The sequence below is a fragment of the Lissotriton helveticus genome, chromosome 1_1 (genome assembly GCF_964261635.1).
Source record: "Lissotriton helveticus chromosome 1_1, aLisHel1.1, whole genome shotgun sequence".
NCBI lineage: Eukaryota > Metazoa > Chordata > Amphibia > Caudata > Salamandridae > Lissotriton > Lissotriton helveticus.
Window position 1 is genome coordinate 1,674,183,648 of NC_136057.1, and position 27,516 is coordinate 1,674,211,163.

Here is a 27,516-nt window from a genome sequence, read left to right on the forward strand (position 1 = left end):
AACTTGCTTACTGTCAACCAGGCACAGAGGAGTTTAGTTTTCAAATCCAAGGGATATTCAGCCTCCTTATTACCAATATCAATAATCAGCTGTGCGTGCAGAAGCATGCACAGAGAACCATTCTCACCCACTCGCTGATCCTCGCCACTGTCAAGCAATTCCTGCTCAGGAGTGTCAAGTTGTGCACTCGTGGGATCTGACCCCTTATCCCGCCATTCCTCAGGGTCAAGGATTTCGAGCTGCTCTGCGAGTTCTTCCACTATCCGCTTTGTGTCCGCTTTGAGGAGAAACAAAGCAAAAAATGAAATAGTTACTGTTTTACAGGAAGGCTCAAATAATACTTAATGCAATACAAATCCAAGTAAAACCCCAGTGCTATCTAATGTCCACATAAAGCGTTGATATGACCTGGCTAGTGCAATTTATAAGCAAAATCTAGCAGGAAAACTGAGAGCATGCAGGTTTACGGCTGATGATATTAAAAAAACAAAAAAAGTAAATTAAAGTGCAGGAATCGATAACAAAATTCCGAAATAAAAATATTTTTTCCTTACTTGAGAGAGAGGCCATACAGTTTTATTACAGCATAAAATAAAAGCTCAAACATCTCGTAAGTATATCTATTCCTCCAAAAAATATGCTGGTTAAGCTTAGAAGTGGAGGTACTGTGCAAGAACTGAGAGGGCAAAGAACATTTGCTATGGACACCGAAGACTAAGGACGATTAAGAACAAGAATTTGCAATGCAATAGGTCTCACATTTACAAGAGTTTAAGCTACTGGCATTGTAAATGACAATGCTTTTAATTTATCGGTATTGAAAACCACCACATAAATAAAAGGCATTGTCATTTACAATGCCAATAGCTCATTTTTTGCAAATGAAAGACATACTGCATTTCAAATGCTTGGTATGTGAAGGAGGCAGACAAAGTGATGCAAATATACACAGGCAACAGTAAATGAAAATACAGTGTACAGCAGGGAAGAGGAGGATGGGGTTGGGCCTCCCAGGGACATATTTTATTTATTTATTTTATGCATTTTTATATAGCGCAAATTTTATACGAAGGTGTCAGAGCGCTATACAATAGAACCAGTTACATTACATAAGGACTTCAGAGTACATGAATAACATAAAAGATACAAACAGATAAACTCTAAACTTCCATAAGAAGGGTAGTAAGGACAAAAATTTTACTACAGATACTAGTGGTTAGAGTTAAATATATACAAGTTGCAAATTCACTCAAGATTACATTTTAAGTAGCGATCAGCGTTGGACAATTATATTTTTACAGAGCATGATCTTCTCGCCGTTGTTTGCAAAAAGTAATAACAGAACAAAAAAAACATGAGTCTTCCGCATAAGCAGGGAGAGGAGACAGTCTGGTGTTTGCTTTTGGGCTGGCTCCACATTTTGGCTTGTGTGCCGCCGAGAGTAGGAGGCAGGACCAGGGGCAGTGCCCGCTGACTTGGCAAACATGCCTGACGGGATTTTTGTTTAACAGCGAGGACTGGAGAAGTCCTACAAATGTGAAATTATGTGTCTACATGCCCGTGCCATATTTATGAGGGGGTGTTTTGGAAGCGCCTTGGAGTGTTTCCACAGCGCATGTGCCAATCACACAAACCCCAAAGAGGTGCGTGCAGCACACCAAGCCTGGATGTGTACGGAGGGAGCAGCGAGCCATGTGTGCTTTGGCAAGCTTAGTTTTTAATAAAGTTAAAACCGGTCGGGCAGGGACATCGGACAGAGGAGACAGGGGCTGGGACTCTGCTCACCCAACAATTCCTTCTGAGACACAGAAGCTGAGCTGTTCATGTCTTTACTTCAGTTATGTGCGTGGCGGATGTGGGGTGTTTGATTGTCGAGTGCCTCGAAGTTTTGTGCGGTGGGTGTGCGTAGTTAGTGCAGTGAAGTAAATCTTGGCCTTTCCTGGAGGAAAGTAAAACATCACCATTTACTATTTGGATGACAGGGATCACTCACTGGAGCGCTAGCAAAAACACTCCGCTCCCCCCTTTCCAGTCATAAATTACAAAAAAATTAAAAACAGTGCGGGCAGGGAACGACAGTCAGCACTGTGAGCCATTCTTGCTGGAGTTTAAATGGAATGCAAGTTCTACGATTCCTGGAAAAAGAAGACATTTACTACTTTTACTGTGGAGCTTACACTGTATGGGCTATGCTGGAGTCCATGTTTGCCATCAGTAGAGAACAAAACAGAAAGGCTAATAAAGTCAATAACTATAACTAAAAAAATGATCTGGGCGAGCTGCGTGGCCCGTTCCACAAGTGGTGTAAGTGGCCCAATTGTCAAAGTGAAACCGCACACAGCGCGCTGAAAATAAAAACAACAAAAAAAGTGCTGGCATTGCTAAAGCGGACATCCCACCAGTGCTCTTTAGGTAAATTAAGCAAAGACTTCTCCGAAGGCCTAATGCAAGCTATACAGTAAGGACACAGTAAAAGGTTGAGTCCTGAAAGGAGTCCTGAAAGGAGGAGGTTACAAAAGAAGACAGGGATGTACTAAGGAGGAACTAATACGCCTATTAACAAATCAAAAGCCTACATTTACAAAGGACAGTCACAGCAGCCAATTGAAAAGATGGGCGGGGAGTGGGCGGAGCTTCAAGTCCATACCTGAATCACATGCCTCACAGAGCAGCGCATGCGCTGCCCAGGCTCGACCTAAAAATTGCTAGTCCCCTTGGATACATGCAAAACAGCAGCCGAAACATGCACAATCTCAGACAGAGGCAGAAAATTACAGATGATGAGTTTAAGAAAATAAACCTCCTCATAAGTTTCACTGTTCGCTGTAAAGAGCTATGTAAGATGTTTTCTTTGTAGCAGAACCCAAATCATGGGTGACAACATGGGCCATCGTCCGATGAGAACATAACTCAATTTGCTTCAGGAAGTTTGTTTAAACAAGGCCTTGTATAGCTTGTTATTCACCCTAGGCCTGCATCAAGGTGCTGAGAGTAGACAGGTGAGATGGAAAAAAAAGAGGGAAAACAAGGACTAGGGCAGTGGAAAGAAGGGAGTAGACTGAGAAAATGAAAGAAGCCTTGTGGATGGTTTGGTGCTCCCCAAAAACAATACATCAGCAGACGGATCGATAGTGCACTCTGGGTACCTTGTCTTCAGCTAGTGACTGGCAGGTAGGGAGGGAATGGGGCGGGAAGGAGTAATGGTATGGAGGGCAAAATGAGAAGAACCACGTTGTGAAACCGAGTTAGAACTCATGGTATTCTGTTTTAGTGGCACTATTTCAGGTCATAAAGACAGCTGGTAGGCCCATTTCCTCTACCACTGTACACAAATCTCTCTACTAGGCTTCTCATGCAATATGGCCATAATAGATTTATTTATTTATAGGCTTTATATAGCGCTAGCTAGACCCGAAGGTATCAGAGCGCTTTACATGACGATGACAGAAACACAATAAAGTCGCTTAACATATAGTGCGAGACACTTAAATTTGAGTACAAGCAGAAGTAGAGACAAAGAGAATTGTCAGGCAATTCGGGAGGCTACAGTATGCTGACAATTAGCACAGTATGTGTTCAGGGAGAAAACAACATAATAGACAGCTGAAGCACTCAAACAAGCGCCTATCACAGAGGGTCTAATACTAGAGCGAGATAGTTATTGTAACACAGTTCACTTAGCTAGCGTGTTAAAGTATTTGTTGAGGAGACCGAGTTTCAGGTCCCGTTTGAAGCAGGAGAAGGAGGGGTTGAATCGTAGATCTCTAGGGCGTGATATCCATAGGCTGGGTGCATTTCCAGAAAAAGTGCGAGTCTGGGTTGATTTCCTTTTTAGTATGGAAGGTATGAGGAGAAGTGAGTTGGAGCTACTCAGAGTTCTGGTTCTTCTTGTTGTCATAAGTTTGTTGTCAAGATAGTTGGGGGTATGTGTGTGAAGGGCTTCGTGTGTAATGATGCGAGCAGTCTTGTAAATACATCTTCCTTCGATGAGAAGCCAGTTGAGGGTCTTGGAGGCTAGTGTGATGTGTACAAATCATTTAACACCTGTTATGAGCCAGGCAGCCATGTTTAGAACTAATCTAGGGTGGGGGGAGGGGGCGCATGAGGTGAATTTTCAGCATCCCTGCAAAGATGGCATTCATGTAGTTCCGTTTGGAGAGGACAAGAGATTGTACTACCAATTTGAAATACCGGAGGGAATGAATGGTTTAACTTTCTTGAGGCGTTTTAATGTGTAAAGCACTCCTTTGGCTGAGTTTTTGACGTGGCCCTTCATGGACATGTTTTTGTCCAAGCTGATGCCTAAGGACTTCACAGAGTTGGACAGAGCGAGCAAGCAATTAAGTGCATCTAGGTCACTGAGCCAGTCTTGGATTGGTAGTGGGTTACCTTTGGGGGAGAACATTATTAGTTCTGTTTTGTTGGGGTTCAGCTTTAGGTGGTTGGAATTAAACCAAGATTGGATCTTGCTTAGTGTGGTGTTTGGATGTTGAATGTCACTGGGTGATTGTATTGTGTAGTAGACTGGAGTGTCATCAGCATAAATGTGATATTTGATCCCTGCTTGCTTCAGGATGATTGCAAGGGGTTCCATGAAGAGACTGAAAAGGGAAGCGGAGAGAATTGGGCCCTGGAGTACACCAAGATTAGCTGGTGTTAGTGTGGAGAAACAAGAGTTTATTTTAATTTGTTGCGATCGGTGTTGTAGGTAAGATGTGAACCATTTTAATACTGTGCCATTGATACAATAGCGGATCTTAAGTGACTCAAGTAAGGCTGGGTGATTTACGGTATCAAAAGCCGCTGATAATTCAAGTAGGATAAGTAGGCATGCATCCCCTTCGTCTAAGGGTCTGTGGATGCCATTGAGATATTGAGCATGGTAGTTTCCGTGCTACAGCCTTTCCTGAACCCTGATTTGGAAGGTGTCATGGAGGTTGAATTCACCTATAGGGTGGTTAATTTGTTGTAAGACGCACTTTTCCATAGTTCTAGCTAAGAACGGGAGGTTGGAGATAGGTCTGAGGTTGTTGAGATCATTGGAGTCTGCACCTGGGTTTTTGAGAATGGGTATGATTTGTTCTAGTTGGAGGGAGTCAGGTACACAGCCTGAGGCGAGAGATGTAATGATGATTTTTGTCCACATCGGGGCAATGATCTGGTTGAGATTTTGTACTATTGAGGATGGTAGTTGATCCTTACTATGTGAAGTAGGCTTTAGGTTCGCCATTATATTGAAGACTTCGTTTTCTGTCATGGGTTCAAAGTCCGACCAATTGGCATAATTTTTCAGTTGAGTGAGATCAAGGGTGCCATTAGTGTTTTTTGTGGCTGTTTGGTCGTTCGGAAGTTCAGGTGGTGGGGCTACTACGGAGGGTGGTGAGTCGGTGTGGACGGTCAGGCGGGATGACAGATTTGTGACTTGAAAGAAGGATTGCTTCCGTTTTGCGACTTTGTCAGTGAAGAAGCTGTCAATTTCTTCACAGCTTTCTTTAGTGGCTGTTAGTTCATGTGTGGATGTGAGAGCGGTTTGACGTTTAACAATGTGAAGAGCTCACTGGGTCTATTCTTCGCACGGTCGAGTTGGTTGCGAAAGAAAGAGGCCTTTTCTCTAAAAATGTGCTTCTTATATGACATCTGGGCAGTTCTAAGTAGTGCTAGGTGCACTGTCGAGGGGTTTTGTCTCAATGTCCTTTCTGCCCGTCTGAGTTGTCTTCTCTCGTTGTTAAGATCTGAGTTGAAGCAAGACTTTGATTGGATTGATCGCAGTGGTTTTAGTTGGAGTGTTGCCACTTGGTCAATAACTTCCATTGTCACTGTATTATAGTGGGCAGTTAGACCATCAGCGGTATGAATGATGGGGTGACGCTGTTGTTGAGCAAGAATTCTGGATTCCAATTCAACTATTGGGGCTTGTTTGATGTTCCTGGTCCAGTGCTTAGGTTTATCTATTAAGGCTGGGTGGGGTCTGCAGTGGGTTTCGATGTTAAACAATATGAGATTGTGGTCGGACCAGTCAAAGGGTGTGATGGATCTAAGTTCTCTGCAGAGTTGTTTAAGGTCATTTATTTCCAGAAGGTTGGCGAGGTTACGGACTGTGGGGTCTTCTGACCTGTTCCAGTGAATATTGAAGTCGCCCAAGAACACGTCCTTTGTGTCAGTAAGGGAGAACCGAGTTACTAGCTCAGTTAACACGTCTGCAAAGAGGGTGAAATTACCCAGAGGGTATTAGATGGTGTGTAGTTTGATAAGAGGGGAGCCTTTGATTAAGTTAAACACCAGGGTATTTAAAAGTCGAGTATTCTGCGTTATTTAGGATGGAATGATGTATTCCTTCTTTGTGAATGATGGCTATTCCACCGCCTGTTCTTCTAGGTCTTTCTTGTCTAACGATGGTGGATCCAGGTGGTGTAAGCAGGTCTAATAGGGCAGTAGCGTGGTCAATGAGCGAGGATTTGGTGAGGAAAGCATTCAATTTCTTTGGCGAGTAAAGCTTCAGCGATATCTGTAGCCTGCTGAGCTGCTGATCTACAGTTGAGGAGCATTGTTAGAAAGGCGGTTCCTGGGGAGGCAGAAGATGTCTGACTGACCACCCCGAGACCCACCTCTCCGTATGGAGGTTGGCCGAGCGCCGTCGAGAGGCCTCCTGAGGGGGGGGGGGCTCCTCTCTTAGAATCGTACAGCAGGGCAATCACACCACTACAAAGGGACACCACACAAGAGGATAACTTCTTAGAATCTTTATCAGCAATAACAATGGGTTCCTTCGGCACTATGTACATACGGATCGGGGGATCCTTAAAGTCTCGGTTACTGCGGGAAAGGGGGTAGCGGGACAGTCTTAGTGTTAGCTTGGTACGGGGATACCCTGCGCACAGCCCTCAATCCTCGAGCTGGGGGGTTCCGCAAGGTCGAGCCGCGGCAGCGCCAGCAGGCTCCGAAGATGGTTTCAGCGAGGTTGGGCCGCGGCAGCGCCAGCAGGCTCAGAAGATGGTTTCAGCGAGGTTGGGCCGCGGCAGCGCCAGCAGGCTCCGAAGATGGTTTCAGCGAGGTTGGGCCGCGGCAGCGCCAGCAGGCTCCGAAGATGGTTTCAGCGAGGTTGGGCCGCGGCAGCGTCCGCAGGGCTCTCGACTCCAGGATACAACTGCTGACCCATTCCAGAGCTGCCCCAGATATAGGTCTGGAGTCCTTTGATGTCCGGACCCTCGCGCCTGGGGGTCAGAGGGGCCGGGATGAGAATGTCCAGACACCCAGCAGGGGGGTGGAGCCAGCGCCCAGGGAGGCCGGAGGGCAATCGAAACCAGGTGTTTGGGGACGGCTGGAGGGCCATCGAAACTCCCCTCCTCCTTGATCCATCAAGTGGCCGCTTTACCACCTGGTCGGATCTTGGTGCCTCGATGTGAGGGCTTCGCTGGGGCCGCGGCCGAGGTCGGGCCGAGGCCACGTGGTCCGGACGTGGAGGGTCCAAGATGGAGTCGGGGCCTGGGATGGCGGCCCAAGATAGGGGTCGGACCAGCAGAGTGGGGCGAGTAGGGGCCGCCGTGTTTCTGAGGGGGAGAGCCGGGGGTCGCCAGGAGGGGTGGCTCTCGTGGAGGTTTGGCGAGGTAGCTTCGTCGGGGAGGTCAGGGGTCGCTGCTGTCCAGGGCCCGCCATGTGGGAGAAAGGGGACCACGCCACGAGGCCGGGTCCAACAAGCATGCATGATAGAGGGCAGGGATTATCAATAGTAGAGTGTAGTGTTTGAATGGTGGTGTCTTGAGAAGGAGGTCTGTGCGAGTAGATAATTCTGGGGATTCTATTTGTGCCCACTATTACTGGGAATGTGTCGGGAGGCTTTAGAGCCAAATTCTGGTTTGTTGTGAGGTAAGATTCGCTGATAGCATCAACTTCCAGGGAGGATATGTGGCTATGAGCACGGTGGGGTCTGTGGGACTGGCGACACAAAGGAGTAGAAGGCTGGAAGGTGCGATGTAAGGCCATGGGAGAACCTGTGTGGGGAGGCAATTTATCGCTATCCGGAGTGTGAGAGTGGGATAACTTGGCCTTGCTTGTGAGGTCCGGTCTTAGATTTGCCATGTCATTAGCTAGGGAGTAGAGTTTTTCTCCATTCACTTCAGGAGCTGGGTAAGTGTCATTGATGCTTGCAGCATTGAGAGTGGGAGGGTAGGCGGCAAGTCCTGAGTATACAGGAGGAGAGCGAGCAGCACTATGGAGGTTGTCATTGTCATTGGGACTGGTAGTGTAGACTGTCTGTGTGAGCTGAGCTAGGACTGCATCAGTAGGGAGGCGTTTGTCCACTGAGAGTTCAGTAGCTGACGGTCTGTAGTTAGGGACTGCATCACCTGGCTTGGGGTATGCATCGTTGAGTTTTGTTACCTTGTGACTGCAGGTTAGGGTGGAAGCAAGTAAAGTCAAGCTAGTAATTATTTGCTGGAGGTGTGCGTTAATTGGGGCAGCAAGGTTGCTAAGAGTGTCAGGGGGTGTCACAGCGTTGCATACCAAATCAGTGGGGAGAAGAAGGCATGCCAGTTCAGGGTTAATGGTCCATTGTAAGGGTGAGAGAGGAGTTTTGGACAGATGGCCCTGTTGCATGAGTGAGGTGAAGAGTGGCGGGAAATGATGATCAAAGATGGTGAAGTGAGAGTTGGTAGCTTGAATAAGTATGTTCCCTGTCCTGAAGATGGAAATAGTGATTTCCCGTCTAAAGGCTAGGGAGGGGGGACTAGGTGAGTTGTGTTCCATAGGGTGTTTTTATTGACTTAGTAACTTTTCAGGGCGCTTGGAATAGAAGACTATTTTCTTGTTGCTGTTGCTCACGCTATGGTAGGTATCCGCTATCAGTGTTTCCAGTTGTTGTTTCAGTAGTCTGTGTTTGAAGTTATTTTTTGAATTATTGGAGGAATTTTTAGGATACGTGATGCTCCATGAGTTAGGGCCATATCTCACGAGTGCAGTGTCGAGGGGGTTGTGGGGGTATATTGAGCGAGACATTTAAAGTCTGGTTACAGTTGAGCTGCAGGGTAGGGGAAGTAAGGGAGTGCTGAAACCTGAGGTGTTAGAAGGCTGGGCTGGGCGCAGGGAAGGAAGACGTTGTACAGTGAGCAATGCGCTTGAATCTGGTTAGATTGGTTAGAAGGCAGAGCCGTGAGCGGAGGAGGAGTGATGTTATACAGTGAGCAATACGATTGGCAGTTTAGAAGTGCATGTGAGCTTCAATTCTGAAAGTCGCATATTAGCTAGTCACCACGGAGTAGAGTAGTTATGGAGGTGTACAAAATGCATTTCTAAATCATAATCAAAAACATCAGATAGGTAAGGATAGTGCTCAAAAACATGAGAAAAACTAAGTGCAGAAAACAAATAAGAAGGACATAGAGTAAATGAGTGAGAAAAGTAATGTGTGATGTAGTTCCTAGTTAAGATGGGGAGGTATACAATATGCACAACTAAACTTCAGCTAAGTAAGGAAGATATACAAGAACTTCAGATAAATGACGATAAACAAGCAAATAAGATGAACAATAGAAAATAAGCGTAAAAGTAATGTGGGACGTTATTCATAGTTATGGCCGCAAGGTGGCCCTATAGCCTAGGTGAGTATCGAAGACCACATGAAGTGGTTTGGGCAGAGCAAGTGGTTTGGTTGGAAGGAGTGAGGGAAGATGGCTGCCAAGGGGACGAAAGTACAGAGGGGCAGTTTAACAAAATGGGGGCGAAAGTGCGGGAGGGGCAACAAATCCTCATTGGGTTCAACTGTCTTACAGGTAGTCACCACACGGCAAGGGCTTTTCTCATAGGAGATTCAGTACAGGCCCGCTAAAGATCAAGCTCTTGGCCCCCAAGGGCCAGCATCTCAGTGTATACTCCAGGTGCGGGTCACCACTCCCGCTTCCAAATCACAAAATGGCCACTGAACCTTCTCCGGAGCACAGGGCTGGATGAGAGGCGATTGTACCAGGCTTGGTGAGAGACGTTGCAGGCAGGATTGCCTGCCGTTTGGGGGTTGTCAGGTCGACCTCTTCTGCACCCTGGATACTGGTCGAATCCTCTGCCTCAATCACTCACTCCCAGGCAACAGTCAACTTAAAAAGACCGCAGCAGCTCCCCTAAGCCTCGACCCAGCCAAGACCCCACAAGCAGGCCTACCCGCAGTCCGCGATCAACGGAGCCCCCGCTGCCTCCCTCGTCGTGCCTCCAGCGGCTGGCAGCATCCCTCTTCACCGCCGCACCTGGCACTCAGGGAAGGTCTCTCACCCTGGGCAGTAGCGTGTCCAATACCCATGCAGTCGGCCGTCACACCCGCTGAGCCAATAAGTCCTGGGTATTGGGACCTCTAGAGCTGTCTTAGTCTGTTATCCTAAGCTAAAAAGGTTTTTCATTACTTGGCCGATCATTAAGAGGATAATAGATATTGTTTCAATTTGTGTATGTGAAATGTGATTTTAAAATATATAAACAACCAGGCGATTTTGATTAATCATCTTAAATTCATCACATTGGAGAAGTGTGGCTCAATGGTTAGAGTGGCAGACCCTGATGCAGAGGTCTGGCCCGGGACCAGGGTTCAATTCCTGCCTCGGCGGGTCTTGGGCTCAATTTCCTCGGACCTGATAATTCTCGCCTCGGCGCCTATTCTAATCATTGGTCCCACTCTGCAACTCTGGGCAATAGCTTGCTTAATCTCCACAACGGCCCCAACAGCGCAGGGATGCCTGGCTTCACCTTGGGGGTGCCCAGGAGTGGGCATTTCACAGGGAAAAGCCAGGAAGGGTTCCACAGCGGTATGCGTACAGCGCCAAGACACCTCAGGGTATAAGTGCGCTATACAAGTACGAATTCATTTCATTTCATTTCACATGGTTACTTGGATGAAGTTGTACAAAAGCTGCCATATGGGTCTGTTTCCACCTAGAAAGCTATTTTCTGGCTATTTAAGCCAGTCAGATGAGAATCTCACTTTGTTTGCACTGTGGAAATGGGAAAAAGTTAATTTAGAAACTATTTCCCATAACAGACTGCTCCATTATAATGTTTTTTTCAAATCACATAGAAGTATAATGATCCTTTTTAGGTCTCGGCTAAGCGCGCGGAAGCGCGTTCTCGCCGAGAACCTATTGTGGCCGTGTCTGCTTCCCAGGAGACAATCCTGGCCACGCGCATCGCCTTTGAGGCGATTTGAAACTGTCACGCGCACGCGCGCTGTGGCCAGGCGCTGTCTCCTGGGAAGCTCGAAATACCATACACGCATGCGCATACACACAGACACACACACAAGCGCCCATGCACGCACGCACATACATACAGAGACACACCCCCCCCACACATACACACACGCGCGCACACACACACACAAGTGCACCGAGGCCCCCCCCTCCCCCGCCGCCGCCGTCTCGCCAATCTCGGGGGACTCTGCTCTCAGCACGCGGCGCGCAACCTTCTGCTGGTTTTTGCTTGTGTTCAGCCGCCGGTGTGCGTCGCTGTGTTTTGTTGTGCCTTCTACTCTATGGCCTCTCCGCTAGACATTCCTGCCACTCGATGATTTTCCGCTACACCAATAGAGTGGCGTGGCTGGACCTTCCTTCTCGGTGGTCTTGGCTGCTAGACTGTCCCGGACTCTATGATCTCCTCCCGGGGGCCCTCTGCAGCTCGCCTCCATTTTGTGCTGGGGTTCTGGAACAGGGGGCGGGCGCTGTCACTGTTTACGAAGCTGCAGCTGTAGAGGGGTCGCCACTGTCCGCCCGAGCTCTGTAACGTGTTTCTTTCAGATTCATATTTTAGCAGAGTACTTTGTATACCCACCACAATCTTTTAGTCGAGCTTCCCTGGATAACCCCAGCCTGCCAATTGTTCCTAGAGGAGCTTTGTGCTCTGTTGTGGGTACAAACAGCAACACTGCTCCTCTCCATGCCCTTAAATGTTAAAACAAAGCATGAAATATAATATAAAACAAAATTAAGCTAATTTACTCCTTCGTCCTCGTTATTTTGGGGAATCCGCCCGACTAATGTAACTTTTGGCCACACATGAGGGACAGGGGTAACCGCAGACTACATGCTTTAAAAAAAATATATATATATATCCGTTTTCAGCTGGGTTTACAGTCTGAATAACACCTCTACTACAGAAAATAGCCCGAAGCGACAGTAGCTGCATGTTTCCTTTATTTGACTTACATGTACAATTAACAGATTGAGGATCTTCTACAGGAAAGTAAAAAAAGTTTAGGTTTCCGAAAAATTAGTGTATTCAGTGTTTTTCAACGGTACATCACACTTCATTCTCCAGATAGGGAAGTGTTTGAAGAGGAAATAGGCAACTGAGTTACTCAAGAAAGCGCGGCCGAAATGTGGCTTGCCCATGCTTAGTCTTGAGACTGTTTTTGCCATAAAGGGTACTCCTGGGGTGTAAACATCCTAAAAAGATGCTTTTAAAAAGTGGCAACGTGTTTAAATGCTTTCGCGCCGTCTAATCCCTGTTAACCTATTGCATAACTTTCAGTGCAACCTAAACTTCCATATTTGATAACACTGACAATAAGAAAGTAAACCCCACAATTGTCTACTTTCTGTGGGCTGTGCAGCCTTCCTCGCTGAATAGTGGGACAAAGTGTGACTCAACCAATGCAGCCGGAAAGCACATTTCAGTTATAACAAGCATTTACAATGCAATGGTCTCGGCATTATTAAAGGTAGAGCTGTTGGCATTGCTCATGACTTTTTTCATTTTTTTTTTAAAAACATAAATAAATTGTATTGTCATTTACAATAGCAATTGGTGAGCATTAGAGAGTAGTAGAGAGTATTCGCGGACACAGAGCCGCACACACACAGAGCCGCGCAGACACACACAAACAGAGCCACGCACACACACAGAGACAGAGCCACGCACACACACAGACAGAGCCATCTGTCTGTGTGTGTGTGGCTCTGTGTGTGTGTGTGTGTGTGTGTGTGTGTGGCTCTATGTCCGGGAATATTCTCTACTACTGTCTAATGCTCACCTATTGCCATTGTAAATGACAATACCATTTATGTATGTTTTAAAAGAAAATGAAAACAAATGTTATGAGCAATGCAAATAGCTCTACCTTTAATAATGCCGAGACCATTGCATTGTAAATGCTTGTTTTATACAGTGCTTAATACTTCAGTGCTGCTGTTTAAAAGTACTGTAAATAAGGTGTTTCGCTATTAACCAACCTAATGGAAGTTAGTACAATGGAACATTAAAAGAAAACACAAACATTCGGCATAGTACATAGAAGTCTAACATGTTTAATGCCAAAATAGGCAGTAAGTGTTCAAAATAAAGCAATTGCAGTTTCAATGGGCCAAAGTTTCATACCCGAACAGATTATGCCTGCAATGCCAAACTCCACACATTCTGGTGCTACATTTAAACACTTTGTCTCAATGCAAGTAAATGGAAGCGAGAATTCGTGATAAACGATCACACAGACACTAATGAGCAGGTGCACCTACATTTCCATAGAAGACATGTAATCATTAAGGGACGTATGCAAGTGAATTTACTTTTTCAGAACGTGGCTTTAGCTTTGAAGTGATTTGAACTAGTTACCGAAATGGTATGCACAGATGTCAGCGGTGAGCATTTCATTTGATGAAGCCTATTTCTGGCATATGCATCCTACTTTGTTATTTCCTTTCGTACATTGAATGTACACCAGAAACCTAGAAAAATTAAATTAGAGGAAAAGCATAGCTACTACTCACCGACTTGAGCTTTGACATACTCCATGTACTGCTCAGGGCTAAGGGCAGGTTGGCAGTATATAGACTGCGGTGTGGCGGTGGAAGGGGGTCGCAGGAATGGGTGGTGGCAGATTCGAGTTGTATGCACTGTAAGGACATATGCGCAGGACTGTGGCTCATCAATGCGGGCGATGTAGTCTCCGGTGCCTTCCTCGCAGACAAACTGTACAAAAGAGACAGAAGCAGCAGCATGGTCATTCTCTGGAGTACTAATGAATTGATTGAGTGAAACATGGGGCAAGAAATGAGATTGAAGGATGTAAGCTAGTGAAGACTATAAGGGTAACACAAGGGTAAAAGACCTGGTAATTTCCTAAATAAAAAAAACAGAGGATTCTCGTACACAGCTAGTGGGTCCAATAGGATTTGAGAAAAAATAACACAAAGTGAAGTTAACCGCAGTCGGCTGTGAGAAGTGGAGGTATCACAAGACAACAAATCTTTTCTGTGTAGGATGAAAGCGATACAGGTCTACAAACCACCAACTGGATCATTTGAGAGCAGATCAAGTAATGTTTCCAACATCACACACTGTAAGTTTGCATAAAGAACTTAGATATCGGCAAGAGACAAGCAACCAGCTAAATCATGCTACCAACAAGAACTATTTGCATAAAGAAAAGAGGAAAAAGTGGGGGGAAAGAGGGAAGCCTCAGAGGGTCGGTTGAGACATAGGTTTGGCTCCAAGAGTCATCATATGCATCAAACAAAGAGTGCCATGCGGCAAATAAAGAATCTAAAAGACAGCCCTGCAGCTGGATTTATCTGAAGCAAATACCCCCTTACAGAAACAAACTAGCTTGGCTAGTCTTCAGCACTAATTTGCTTCCTAACTCTACTTTACCATCTTACAAGGTTAGGTTAATTCCGGAAGTAGCAAAACCCGCATTTCAGGCAGAATCAGGAAATACAACAGATGTAAGAATATCGGACACCAGATTGGTCTGCCTCTTCTCCACCGCATTTCTTTCAAAAGCTTTTTAAAAAGAAAAGGTTTCCTGTAGTAATGCAAATGTAGAGGAGGTCTGATGCCCATTGGAGAAATTCATAAATCCCTTCGCAACCACACACAGGATGGCTGCAAATAGCAACCCGACTAATATTACAAAGGCTTTTTTGTGAGCCCTGCTAATGGAAATTCAATGATGTGACTGCATAGGCTGCATAGGAATATTGCAGCCAACTCCAAAATGTTGGTGCGTAATTTGCAGTCGATATGTGCAACCTGCTTGTATGAGCATCAAACTCAAAGGGAGGTGACAGATGCTTGCGAACACACTATTCTGCTTGGGCAAGTGGTACATATGAGCAGTAAAGTATCACCATTTGCTTCTTCTTTCTCTCCCAAAATGTTTTTTCTTTTTAAACTTATGTGCATTGAACGAGACTCAGAACCAAATAAGAAACACAACTTGCTTATCAGATAAATCTTTCAAGGAGCATGCAAACAGAGGATGCTGAAGCATGCCTCTTACTCACCCTCACTTCTGCTTCCCTGGTCCGGCCGTTCAGATCACACTTCGAACCGTTCACATACAACTGGCTGTGATACCGCTTTAATCGGTGGTGCTTAGTGGCCTGCATGGACAGACAATGAAAAGGACAGCATTCGGACACAGACAGAAGGAAAGAAAGATGAAGGCAGACGCTTGTATAGAAGTACACTGTATGGATCACAATTGTGAAGGGGAATGACAGTCGCACCATGGCCATAGGTTTCAATGACAGTTTAGTAGCATACCCACCACATTTGAAACAACCCAACCAGTCAGGTGGAAGTTCAAAACTCTCTTGGTTCCCTAGAGGCCATCATAGCTCAGATTTCATAGCAGATGTGTAAGTAGAGTGCTGTATCAGTATATCATTACTTATCTATGTGGCGAATACCGCAGTAACAGAAAAACTGAAGAAAAAAAAGAGCGAAAAAAGCAGGCAACCGCAAGGGTGGTTGGCCGCTTGCAGCAGGGATGGCCCCCAAGGCCTGGCCTCTTGACTCACTCCTACTGAGTTTGGCCCGCTGCGTGGTTGGGCAACCAGAGGCCAGGCCAACGCCACACTGTGTATGAGTAAATGCTATGCACACCTGTAGGTTGGCAGGCCGTGGGGATGTTGGGCCAAGGGTCTGACCAGAAGCCAGTCCCTGATGCACCCCCCCCCCCCCCATCCCCTATTGAGCAGCCACTAGTGGGCCATAGGTAGTGCCCAGCAGGGGTGTTGGTTGTATTTTGCCAGAGGGGGTTGATTGGAATGTAGTTTGGTGTTGAAAATGAGATGAAACTAAAGTTTAAAAACCTAAACACCCATGAAATTCACCAGTTATTGTTTAATGAGCTAACTAACTTGCGCTCCCACCATGCACGGCTTATGACCCCATATATTACATCACTCACAACATGTTGAATTACATGATTAATGACATCACTGATGACAATCCAATGAGTGTGACAATTTGCTAAACGCTTCTGACACTGAATGGTATTCCGCGAGCTAAATCAAGAGCACCTTTTCTGTTGCTTCTGTACTGCTAATGAGTGTAAGCTTTTACAACATGCTTGGCCTCTTAAAATGGCTTGGTTGTGTGAAGGCTGAGGGCTCTCTGAAGGCTGTGCTTAGAATGGGCCTGACCACCTAACAGGGTTTGAGAGTTCGCACGGAGTGGGTTCTCTGTGAAAAGTTGTGCACAGGGGATAACTGTGCGAAGAAGGAATTTGACAACCTATTGGGGTTTGGGTGTCTGGAAGGAGTGCATTCTCCCAGAAATGTTGTGCACATGGTGAAGAGCTGTGCACAAAGCAAAGGCTGTGCCTAGCAGGGGCTTGGCCACCTAATGTGGTTTGGATGTCTGGATGGAGTGGGCTCTCCATAAAGTGTTTTGTCCACCCAATGGGGCTTGCTTAGCTAGAGGTAGATTGTTTCATTGTTGGGTCCCACAGGGGGAGCTCCACAGCCCCCATAGCACCGCCGGCTCCTCAGCCAGCACCCATCTTATGTGCCAGCACTGGAGCCTGACACAATTTTATTTTTTTAATTTTTATATATTTTGTGGGCGCTCCGGTCCCACTAGGGGCACCTACAACTTAGCATCCCCTTGAGGGCTGCAGCGGGAGGCCCAAGGCCCCCCCCGATCCCCTGCCAGGACCCATTTTCTGCAAAAAGAACAATTGATGGACAGAATGTAGCACAATGGCAATTATTCACCCTAGTACAGAGATCTAGGCCTAAATCCATAGTTTTTTTGCTCAACATGCCATTCCAGTTTGGACCCAGCCATATGAAAATCAGTCTTGACCTTGCGCCCAATGGGAACAGCCCAGCCCGAACTGCCAGGCCAGGTCCTCCCTGGACTGGAAACAAGCATCCTAGGACAGGTTGCGGGAGTTCAGCCCTCAACAGCCAGGATAGCTTGACTCCAGTGGCATGGAGAGAACAGGACCCACGTCTGGGCATACCCGTCCCACTCGGGGTGCCAAATGCAAAAAGAACAATTGATGGACAGAATGCAGAACGATGTCATACATTCACGCCAGTACAGAGATCTGGGACTAAATCCATCGGTTTTTTTTTGCTCACCATGCCATTCCAGTATGGGCACAGGGTCAAGACTGATTTGCATATGGCTGGCTCGAAACAGGGGTTGCGTAGTGGGCAAAAGAACAATGGATTTAACTCCGATCTTTTGACTGGGGGAGAATGTTTGCATTATTAGCATTCCGTCCATCATCTGTTTTCTGTAGGACCCATCCTCTGGCATTTGCGGGAGTGGCCACAGTTGAAAGTGCTACCCCCTGGCAGTAGCAGCTTTCCTTTCTGCTCCTGCTGGAGGCAGAGCAATTCAGTGTTCCCTGCCTGCGCTCCCGCAGCAAGGGAAGTAGATCTACCTGCATATCCCAGGAGATTGGGTCCGTGGGACACTAAATACAAGTCGGGCCACGGGGGTTGGGGTTTGCCAGGGTCCAACGTTTGCTCGGGGAGGGGGGTTGACACAAGCTAGGGCTAGGCAGTCACTACCAGGTCTGTTACATTGCATAAAAAAAATAAGAATTCTGAACAGAGGACCGAGTATTGTACTGGCCACACCAAAATTTTGGTTTACGCTGCGGCCAGCCAATCAGAGAGCTCGTCCTAAAACAAAACCCCGCAGTCCATCAGAAGGATTGAATTTCAGCCCAACTGTCAAGATATCTATATATTTGTAAACTAAATTGCTATAAAACTACTGAACAGATTTACACATAATCACAACAACCATGCTTTCTGGGAAAAGATGTAGCTTATGCAAAATTTGGAGAAATTCTGTTCAGTCGTTTAGGCGCAGTCTAAAATTCCTTATGAACATTGCATGGAGAAACCGTGTCCCCCAGGAGATAAACTTCAGATGAGCTGGGCTCTAAGGGAGACAATATAACCTGGTTCAAGACAGTGTTGAGCTCTCAGGGTACCAGAGTGTGCCATACAGTTGGTAATGCTCTGAAACGTCCCTTTATAAACATTTATTTCATTTATTTGAAGAGTTTTATATAGCGCTCCTTTGTGACAAATGAGTAGATTGGGTGTCTTCTGTTCTTCAAATCCTCAATACCGTAGTTACATGGCCTTGCATTGACGAGCGTTTAAGACCACTCCTAGCTAGATACAGCAAGCATGGAAGTATTTGATGGGGTTGTATAGACATTGGTGGAATCCACACAAGACAGTGAAATGTTTCCACTTGGCAGTATACATCATCGTGGTTGATGGTTACCATTCCTGCACCAAGATATTTCATCATTGCACCGGCAGAGCCAAACGACCGAACTCTAAGTAGCCAGGTACCAGGGTTTAACCGCATCCTTGCGGCACATTTTCCCTTGCTGCGCTGAGTTTTTTAAAAACCCATTATTCATGACGAGCTGGGCTCGTCATGAGCGTGCTGGGAGGCTACCTCATGACGAGCCCAGCTCGTCATGAGCGTCGAAGGGGTTAAGGCTGAGAGACTTGAGGTAGTGATGCAGTATCTTGCCTTTGTGTCCGGAAAGAAGCCTAAAGTGCATTTTTGCTGGTCTCAACGAAAGTGCAGGTCGTGGTAGGAGTTTGCTGTATCACTACGGCTGTGGCCAGAGCAGGGCAATAAGAATCAGAGTACAGTGATCCATATTTACCTATCTCTGTAACATGGGGAGCAGGAAAAAGGAGGAAAGGTGTATGCAACGACGCTGGGCCATATTGTCAAAAAGACATTGCCCTTTGTTGATGGCTGCCAACACTTGCTGGGAAAGCACTGGCATTTCTTGTTCTAAGGGTAACTAATAATCGTTTTGTTGTCCTAATAGGAGTTCCACATAGCATCCTGGGGAGACATAGACCGGTCTCATAGCAACCTCTTCCGATTGAGATCAGGACATTTTCCCTCCATGCTAAACAGTTTAAAGCAGACACCCTGTTGTCTGTCTTGATGAGGATCACTTGTCCTGCTAGTTTTGAAGGAATTAATGTATATCCAATTTTATGGCTCAAAGCTCATGTTCATGTGGTGCATCTTTTCTGCATCTCATCGGAGGTCTCTGGTCGACGGTTCCTGCAGGTGAGCTCCTTTACCTTTCATGGATGCAAGAGTCGTTAGCTCAACTGTCTGATCAAAGATAGCATGGGAGGACTGTGTTAGGATTTATGAGTAACCTCCTCCATAGCAGCTCCTTTTGAGTGATCTTGTGACTTCGATTGTGGTATCTAAATTCATTGATTGTTCAGTTCTTGTTGAATGGATCTCATAAGGATGCTACTATTGTGGATTAATTACATCCAACAGATGCAGCCCTATTGCCCCGAACCTGGGGCCAACAAACAATATAACAGCTACAATGGTTCAGGGAAAAAAATGTGTTTAAAGAAAGTATATATAACCACCAAGCAAAAAAATAGATCATAACATTAGTGTTATTCAATGCTACAATAAAAGAGACTTGCGGGACCACATCCAAAGCCCTAGTGATTAACAATTGGAAATCACGGAGGAAGTGTTATCAACTTCTTCCTCCGTGAATTCCAATTGTGAATCACCAGCGCTTTGGATGTGGTCCCACAAGTATTGAGAATTAAGGTCCGGAATTCAGTTCACAGTTACCGAGGTGATTGCGGTAACACTCTGGAATGGAATTAGAGTTCCCTGGGTCTTTTGGTGAAGTGAAGTCCCTTAAATGAACTCGGATTCTAATTTTGATGTTACCATTGACTGTGTCACAAATTGGATCTTATGGTTGCTCCTAAATATTGCTATTTGACCTGATGATGACCTGACAAATTGATACGGTCGAGATGCCGTTGACGTTCCCTCTGGAAAATAAAGAGGACGCATTTATTGCATCAGTGATCCTGCTACATATCAGACAAAGTTTCTTGTATTTTTTTTCTTTGTCGTTGTGTTTGTTTTCTGTTTACACTGTGATTTGTATTATATGTTTGTCATGTGTAACTTTATGAGCACCATTTGTATGTCTGTATTGCTTTTGGTATTTTTCATGTTTTACAAAAGGTAATTTCAATAACAACGTTTTTCAGAATAATTTAATGTGAGTACCTCTTTATTTTTACACTTTCACTTTGCCACAATTATTTGTCTCTTATTGTGGCATTGAATAATAATAAGGTTATGATATATTTTTGTATGGTGGTTATATATACTTTCGTTAAGCAAATTTCTTTCCCTAAAACACTGTAGCGGTTATATTGACAACTGGGGATTAGACATTTGCAGATCACACCAGGCCCAGCAGAGATCTGTATAGCCTGACAGCTGGGTAGAGATCTTCGTCATGGCTTGGAGCTCCACTGCTCTGACTCCTCAAGGAAAGGCCTTTCCTAGCTGCATGTAGAGCGTTGCACCCAAGTGCTGAGGACTCATCACTAGTTCTATAGAGGACCAGTTCATGTTTAGTGTCAGTCCTAATCCTGCAACAGACTGATACATGCAGCAGCATAAACCTTGCATGTATAGCCTCAGAAAAACCCTGGCACTCAGTGCCCTTCAAGTTGCACTTTGAAGCTCCATTACTCAGTTGCTACGGTTACAGAGACGCGATGATCTTCAAAGATAACAATTCTGGGTCTGAGTAGACAAGAAACACGAATTGGGTTGCATTCTGGTAAGTGTCACTTAAATGTGGAGGCCTGGAAAGGGTGCAGCCATAATCCGGCAGAGACAGGACCAAGTCATTAACCAATAGTATGTAGATCTGTTGGCCCGATTGAAGTGCCCCACATGGGAATGACAGGTTTGGAAAGTAGAGGATTGGTCCATATTAGATTCAGCTTCTGAAAATGTATAGAAATACACCATCATGTGATAGAAAAGCATAGTGGGCCCAAGTGAGCTCAAACACACTGACTGGGTGTTTGAGTACACTTGCAGCAGCATTTGGATGTAGGGCTATCCCCTAGGACTAGGTAGGGATACTTAGGTGCTATAGAGTATTAGTCCGTTTCCCGGAACATAAGTGGTGTAACTCAGAGCGAGCAGGACACTAACGGGTTAACTGCATTGTTAAGAAGTCATGACCTTATTTTGCAGTGAAGCAAGGCTGAGATGTTCCTGAAGTATCTTGGTACAAGGAGCAGACATGCTTTAGATCAAATGTATCATGAGAGCAGCTGATGGCCGAGAACTAGGGATAAAAAAATGTATGTATTGAACAGTGAAGTTTAACAGAGCGAGAGCGTGCAAGTGCATGTTCACAAGTTATTCTGACTAGAGATAATCTTGGGAGCCTGTCCTTACAGCCTTCCACGAGAAATGAGAAAGCAGACAGTATGCAACATGAGAAAAGTACCTGCATGAACAGGTGGTGCATGAAAAAGTACAGCAAAGGGCCTGGAAGGTTCTTGGGCGAGAACAATTCTTGAATGGACAATTTCCTTGTGTTTTGTTGATATAATTTGGCAGCGCAAATATCTAGGAGAGTCTAGACTAGACATGAAGCACGCTGCAGCACCGTTAGACTGCTCTTCCCGAGGATGCGCATCAGGACAAATCTGGACTTATCGGAGTGGGTCTCTCTCCACCAACATGAACCAATACATCACAACATCATACTAAAGAGAAAGTATTGGTTTGTTTTGGTTACAAATGTCCTTCCAATTCCTCGTGTCATATATATTATTCTACCTGCTTCTTTTCTATTATTGGCTTTTGTTATAATAAATACATGCCCAAGCCTCTATCCCATGGTTTGTCGTTATTCCTTCAAGTGCATTCCTATGCAAGAGGTAGGTCTATTTGCGACAAACTAGGAATTGCTAATGAAAGTCAAGAGTTTCATACATTAGGAATACCGATTTCCAAATTGCGATTCAGAGAGAATCGCACTTTGGAAATCGGTATTCCTAATGTTAGTACGTCTAACCCTTGGTTACTGTAACTGCTCCACAAATCCAAACACCAAGATCATGAGAGACTACAGCTCTGCCCAAAGGACGTGGTGTCCGAGATTACATACTCCAACTTGTATTGCAGGGTTGGGTTCGTTGCTTAGTAACAGACACGACTGACAGATTTAGGGGCACATGCATCAAAGTAAGGAATTGCGATTACTTAATAGCAAATTATAAGGAATCGCTATTAAGGACTAACAATTCCTTATGCATGTAGGAATCGTTAAATAAATTGTGATTCCCACACATTCCCTATTAGCAAATCAAAAACTGCAAATCGCAAATTGCGATTCACTATTAGGGAATGCCTTTCCATTTATTTATTCAGAGTTTTATATAGCGCGAACAAGATCTTTACAGATATCAGAGCGCTTCACAGAAAACAGGGGGTGACGATAGCATGAGGGTGACATTCATTGCCCATAGGAATGAATGGGAAACCATTCGCAATTTGCGATTACCAAATAGGCAATTGCAAATTGCACATGCAATTTCAAGGGTGTTAGGGGGCCAAAAGGTCAGCCTGATGCACCCCCAAAATTGGCATGTGTGTACATGTGGCGCACACACATGTCCCAGGGGCATGTGTGTGCGCCACATGGCACTTAGAAAAATGCTATTTTGTGCAGTTTTCTAAGGAATCGTAAATTACCATCAACTTGAAGTTGATGGTTATTTGTGATTCCTTAATGCAAAGTTGCATTCTCAGAATGATTCCTGCAGAATGCTTCTTGCATTGCATTTAGGAAATCGCAAGCTGCGATTCCCTAACTGCATTCGCAAAATAGGTAATCGCAAAAATTGAGCTTACCTGTTTTGCGAATGTTTTCGGGCTGGATGCATCCCAAAAGGCTAATTACCGGTCGCAAAGGGGCCGATTCGCAGATCGGTAATTAGCTTGATGCATGTGCTCCTTAGTTTCTTGACCTTTGCCCTAAAAGTACGGAACATCACCTGACCAGACAACCACATTTGTATTTTCTGTCCAAAAGCGCTATAATTAGCAATATCAGTCCCTATTATATGAAGCGCTGTAACTTGACTTTCAGAACTAGCGTTTCTATCGTCCAACGCAAACAGATTAGGTGCACGTCAGTTAGAGAAGGAAATCCTTTGCTATTCTGATTTATATGGACTGTTTGCAGTGTGTCAAACAGTATACTGAATCGTCTTTACAGTGAAACACTTTATTTAACCACAAAAGGCACAAGCGTTCTGCATAGGGATAGCAGTAATGCCTTGTTGCCAAGAACCAATGACCTAAAAGGTTTTGCTTTTTTTGTAAATCATTGCTTTCGCGTGTCTTCGTTAAACTGCCTCAACTAAAGTGAACCAGTGCTACAAGTATAATTTATTTGAATCTTTGAAAACCCACTACAAGAGCACATGGTGCTAAGTGACGGATCCACTTGTTAGTCTCAACACTGTAAATACACATATTTAATTAGACAACTCAACTTGAAGAGAACACGCTAACAAGACAGTGAGCTTTACTTTTTTCGCTTAGGTGAGAAGTTTAATCAGGTGCAAACTGTTCAACAAATACTATATTTACGAAATGCAATTGCAGTCACAACTTACTTTTGCTGTTTCGTTATTCCAATCAAATTCGGACTGATAATGGCCAAGGTATAAAATGTCCCCTTTCACTTCCAATTCTGAAGAAAAAAGAAAAGAGCAGATGAAAATCAACTCTTCTGAGAGAGACTGGGGAGTAACTCGGAGGAATATTGTGGTCACAGATTGGCACATGCCTAGTAAATACTTCTAGCCCTGAGAAGAAAGCTGCTCATTAATTCAGAAAGACTCATGAAGTAGCTTCTACCCCCCTCTCTCTCTCTCTGCTGCTAAGGGGCTATCCACGGTCTCAAGCATGGATATGGGCAGAATGGGCGGGAAAGGAGGTCCTTACTGCCCTCAAGTTCTACTTGGACAAATGCTGGCAATATAGGCAATTCGTCATCACACTACTAGCTCCTGGCCTCCCTGTCGGACCTTACCCTACACTCTTAACCGAGAACAGCAAGGCTAAATAAAAAAAAAAAGGAAAATCAACAAACTGCCGGAATTACATGACACAAAAAAACAGGTAGAGAGTCAGACACAACGGTCAAGGGTTCATTCCTGTTAAAGGGATTACTACTGAGGTCGATTTTTTTTTTTTTTTTAAAAAGATCCATTAAAACTCCAGGTCACCAAAGGCTAGCCTTTTTTAAGGAAACCCAAAAAGGTTTACAATTATGAAAGTGCGGGCCTTCCTGTTTTCTAATTGGGGAAACCAGGGACAAAGGATTGCAGTATTCGCACCTTTTACTTTCTTCCCGATAGTCCACCTAAAAAAACACTGCCCGAAACCCTTCATGCCAGCCTGCGAGACACAAAGCAATAGCTGCCTTTGATAGGTCACCCATCTGCTCCTTACAACATGAGCTATCACAGGTAGCCACACACACAAAAAAACGAATCGCGAACAGTAGGGCAGGGAGCAATGCTTCTTTGTTTAATATGGAACAACATACCTTCCATGTGGTACTGTTGGATGTGCTTTCCGTAACATAACTCGTAGGTCCACCAGTCCTTTGTCTAGAATTTATAAAGGAGAAAAAAAAAAGAATCATAAAAAATCCAATAAACTTTACTATAAGGCATGCGAAAAAAATCCTCCTTGAGTTTATTAAAGAAAGATCAGGAAGAAAGTGCCATCGTCAGTGCTCGTCCCTGCCATGCCAAAATCAGTTAACCATGAATTTTCAGATCAGATCACATCTGTTAGTAAAGAACGGTATGGCCCTTACAGTTTCGTTAAGGGAGGGTGGGGACATGTTCTCACTGGCTGTACACTTAGTGCTGTCATAATATTGGATATTAAAAATGTTTTCTAAGTATACCTCCTGGTAGAAACAGATTCTTGGGTGGTCAGCAGGTGCCAGGTGGTTTGGTCCTGACCCTAGAGTGCCAAAAGCTTTTCTTTGCATGGAAGTACAGTGTGCCCTTGGAATGGAAGTTAAAGGACCTCCATATGTAACATTTTTAGCCACAACATGTGAGTGGGAGTAAAAGAATGGGAGAGGGAGCCAGGAAGGGTAGACTTAGCGAGGCAGGGTGGAAGAGAGATGCCCTGGTGTCAGCCTGCACACTTAAACAAGCACTTACAAAGCCAATAGCTCTGCTGCCAGCAGTGCAAGCTTCCCTAGTATACAAAACAGGTAAATTCAGACAGCAGTAGTTCATGCTTCAGCTACCAAAATGGGGGCAACAAGCACACAGAAGGTTGCATGATGAGTCCGTATTGAAAAGGCACACAACGGAATCTGAACTCGAGGAACGTTCCATAAAGTGCATGAGAATTAACTGCCCAGCTCGAAAGGATCAGTCTGAAAGGGTTCAATGAAAGATATGGCCTGGTTGTTTTTATTAACAAGCATTTACAATGCAATAAAACTCGCCTTCGAAAAAGTTAGAGCTATTGGCATTGTAAAGAAAAACTTTTTAGGTCTCGCTGGCGTTGCAGCGCGAAGCGCTGCCGCCAACGAGACTTATAGCCGCCTTGCTAGGTCCCAAGGGAGTCAGAGCTGTGCACGAGCCGCTCCAGACCTGGGCACGAGCCGACTCAGGTCTGTGAACGCGCGGGAACGCCAACGTGCACGTTCACGGCGTCACACTCCTGTCCTCCCGCGTCTCTTCCGAGGCGCGCTCCAGGCCGACTTGCGGTGTGCGTGCTCCAGCGTTTCTGTGGCCGGAGGTAAGTAAGTGAGGGCCGGGGCGATTTGTTTGCTTGTTTTTCTCTGTGCCCTCACCTCTCCAGCCCCTCCCTGCTCGCCGTGCTCCTTGCTTCCAGCATAAACGAATCAACACCTCTAAAGTAAGAATGCAGTTTCAACTTTTTAACTTATTTGCCCATTGTACAGTACTGCTTAGCGTTTCATGATCAGGTGACTTTAAAAACATTCATGAGCCGTAAACCAAATAAAATGTACGGCCCTTCGCATCGCCTGCTCTTTTTTATGGTTAAATACTAAAGGTGTAAATGGCAGCAGTTTTGTAGTTGGTAATAGTTACCCCTCGTCAACAGAGTTAGTCTCAGTGGAAGTTTTGGTGAACTGCACCAAAGCCTGAGCACTGCTCACACTGTTCTACTCACAGGAGGCTGCAACTCACTGAAATGTACGGGCTGATGTTTACTATTTCTACCTTTCTGGCTGTGTCCAGCTGGCTACCTCCCCTGCGTCACTCAAGGGATAACGTCCAGACTTTCCGAGTCAGATTCCTTGCTTGCTTCTGTTCACGGATCTTCAAAAGAAGAGCTGTCTCAACTGGAGCTTTAAAAGTATGGAAACGCTGATCATGTGAAAAACATCAGAAGCATGTATTTAAAAAGGCAAACTCCTCGTGCAGCAGAAAATATGACTTACTTGCGGACTTCTTACTGAGCTGTGATGGACTCCTGCCTCTAGAAGACATTCTGGAATGCTGCTCCAGCCCTGTGCTTTTACTGAGAAGCGACCTATTTACCTTGTCTTGGCTGATGAAAAACAAACCTTTTCAGACTCTGTTGCTGGAACACGTTGCCCCTGGTTTAGATAGCAGTCCTCACCTGGAGTTTGTTATTGGCTCAACTGAACTGCTGGATGAATTAGAAGGCAGGGCTGTTCGCGTGGAAAGAGATCTCACGTGGGAATTGTGTCTTGCTGTATTTTTGGGGATGAATTGTATCCGTGTGCGTACTTTAAATGCACGTGGTCGTTCGTCATAGTGATGGATTGGGTTGCACATGCCTATCTGATGTGATTTTACCTGAAGAGCGATCACATCTTGTCTGGCGGGTTAAGTGAACTCAAACTCTATAGTACCTTTGCTTTCTGTATGTTTGGTTGCATTGTGTAAGCAAGCTGTGAAGAGACCTCCATCAATTAAAGACGTTATTTAAACATTATCATGACAACTTTTGGAATGCTGAGCCCTAGCGCCACGTGAGAGTGCTTATTTTTGCTGATGTTGTTGTGGTGGCGAAACTCCAGAGCAGTTTCAATACGTGTGTTTTGATTTCGCTTTGCTGCCCTTTGAGTGTGAGATGTACTGTCAGGGGCATTTAGGAGAAGGCGTTGCGTACCACCTTTCGTTTGGTCTCAGCTAAACTACCTAAGGCCATTGTTTTTATGTGCCCATGCACGAGCTTGCCATTTGCTCAGGCATTTCTCCTCCCCCTAATTAGTCACCCCTGCTGTTGCTGCCCACGGCCGGCCGTACTTTGTCTCGCATTTCTCCCCCCCCTCCCCACAGAAATGCCAGGAGCTTGTTAACGATGCTTTCTCTGCTGTAGCTGTAAACCAAGTGAGAAGTG

General features: G+C 45.3%; 1 protein-coding gene across 4 annotated transcripts in view; it reads right to left on the reverse strand.

Annotated features, from left to right (window-relative positions):
* OS9 (OS9 endoplasmic reticulum lectin) overlaps positions 1-27,516 on the reverse strand; it is a 270,743-nt gene that overhangs the window by 124,241 nt on the left and 118,986 nt on the right. For all 4 annotated transcript variants that reach the window (XM_078688942.1, XM_078688944.1, XM_078688941.1 and 1 more), the window contains exons 3-7: positions 24,695-24,758; positions 23,757-23,833; positions 15,252-15,350; positions 13,734-13,935; positions 128-277 (exon numbers count right to left, since the gene is read on the reverse strand). In XM_078688942.1, the coding sequence (XP_078545068.1) occupies positions 128-277; positions 13,734-13,935; positions 15,252-15,350; positions 23,757-23,833; positions 24,695-24,758 (592 nt within the window). The remainder of the gene's footprint in view (positions 1-127; positions 278-13,733; positions 13,936-15,251; positions 15,351-23,756; positions 23,834-24,694; positions 24,759-27,516) is intronic.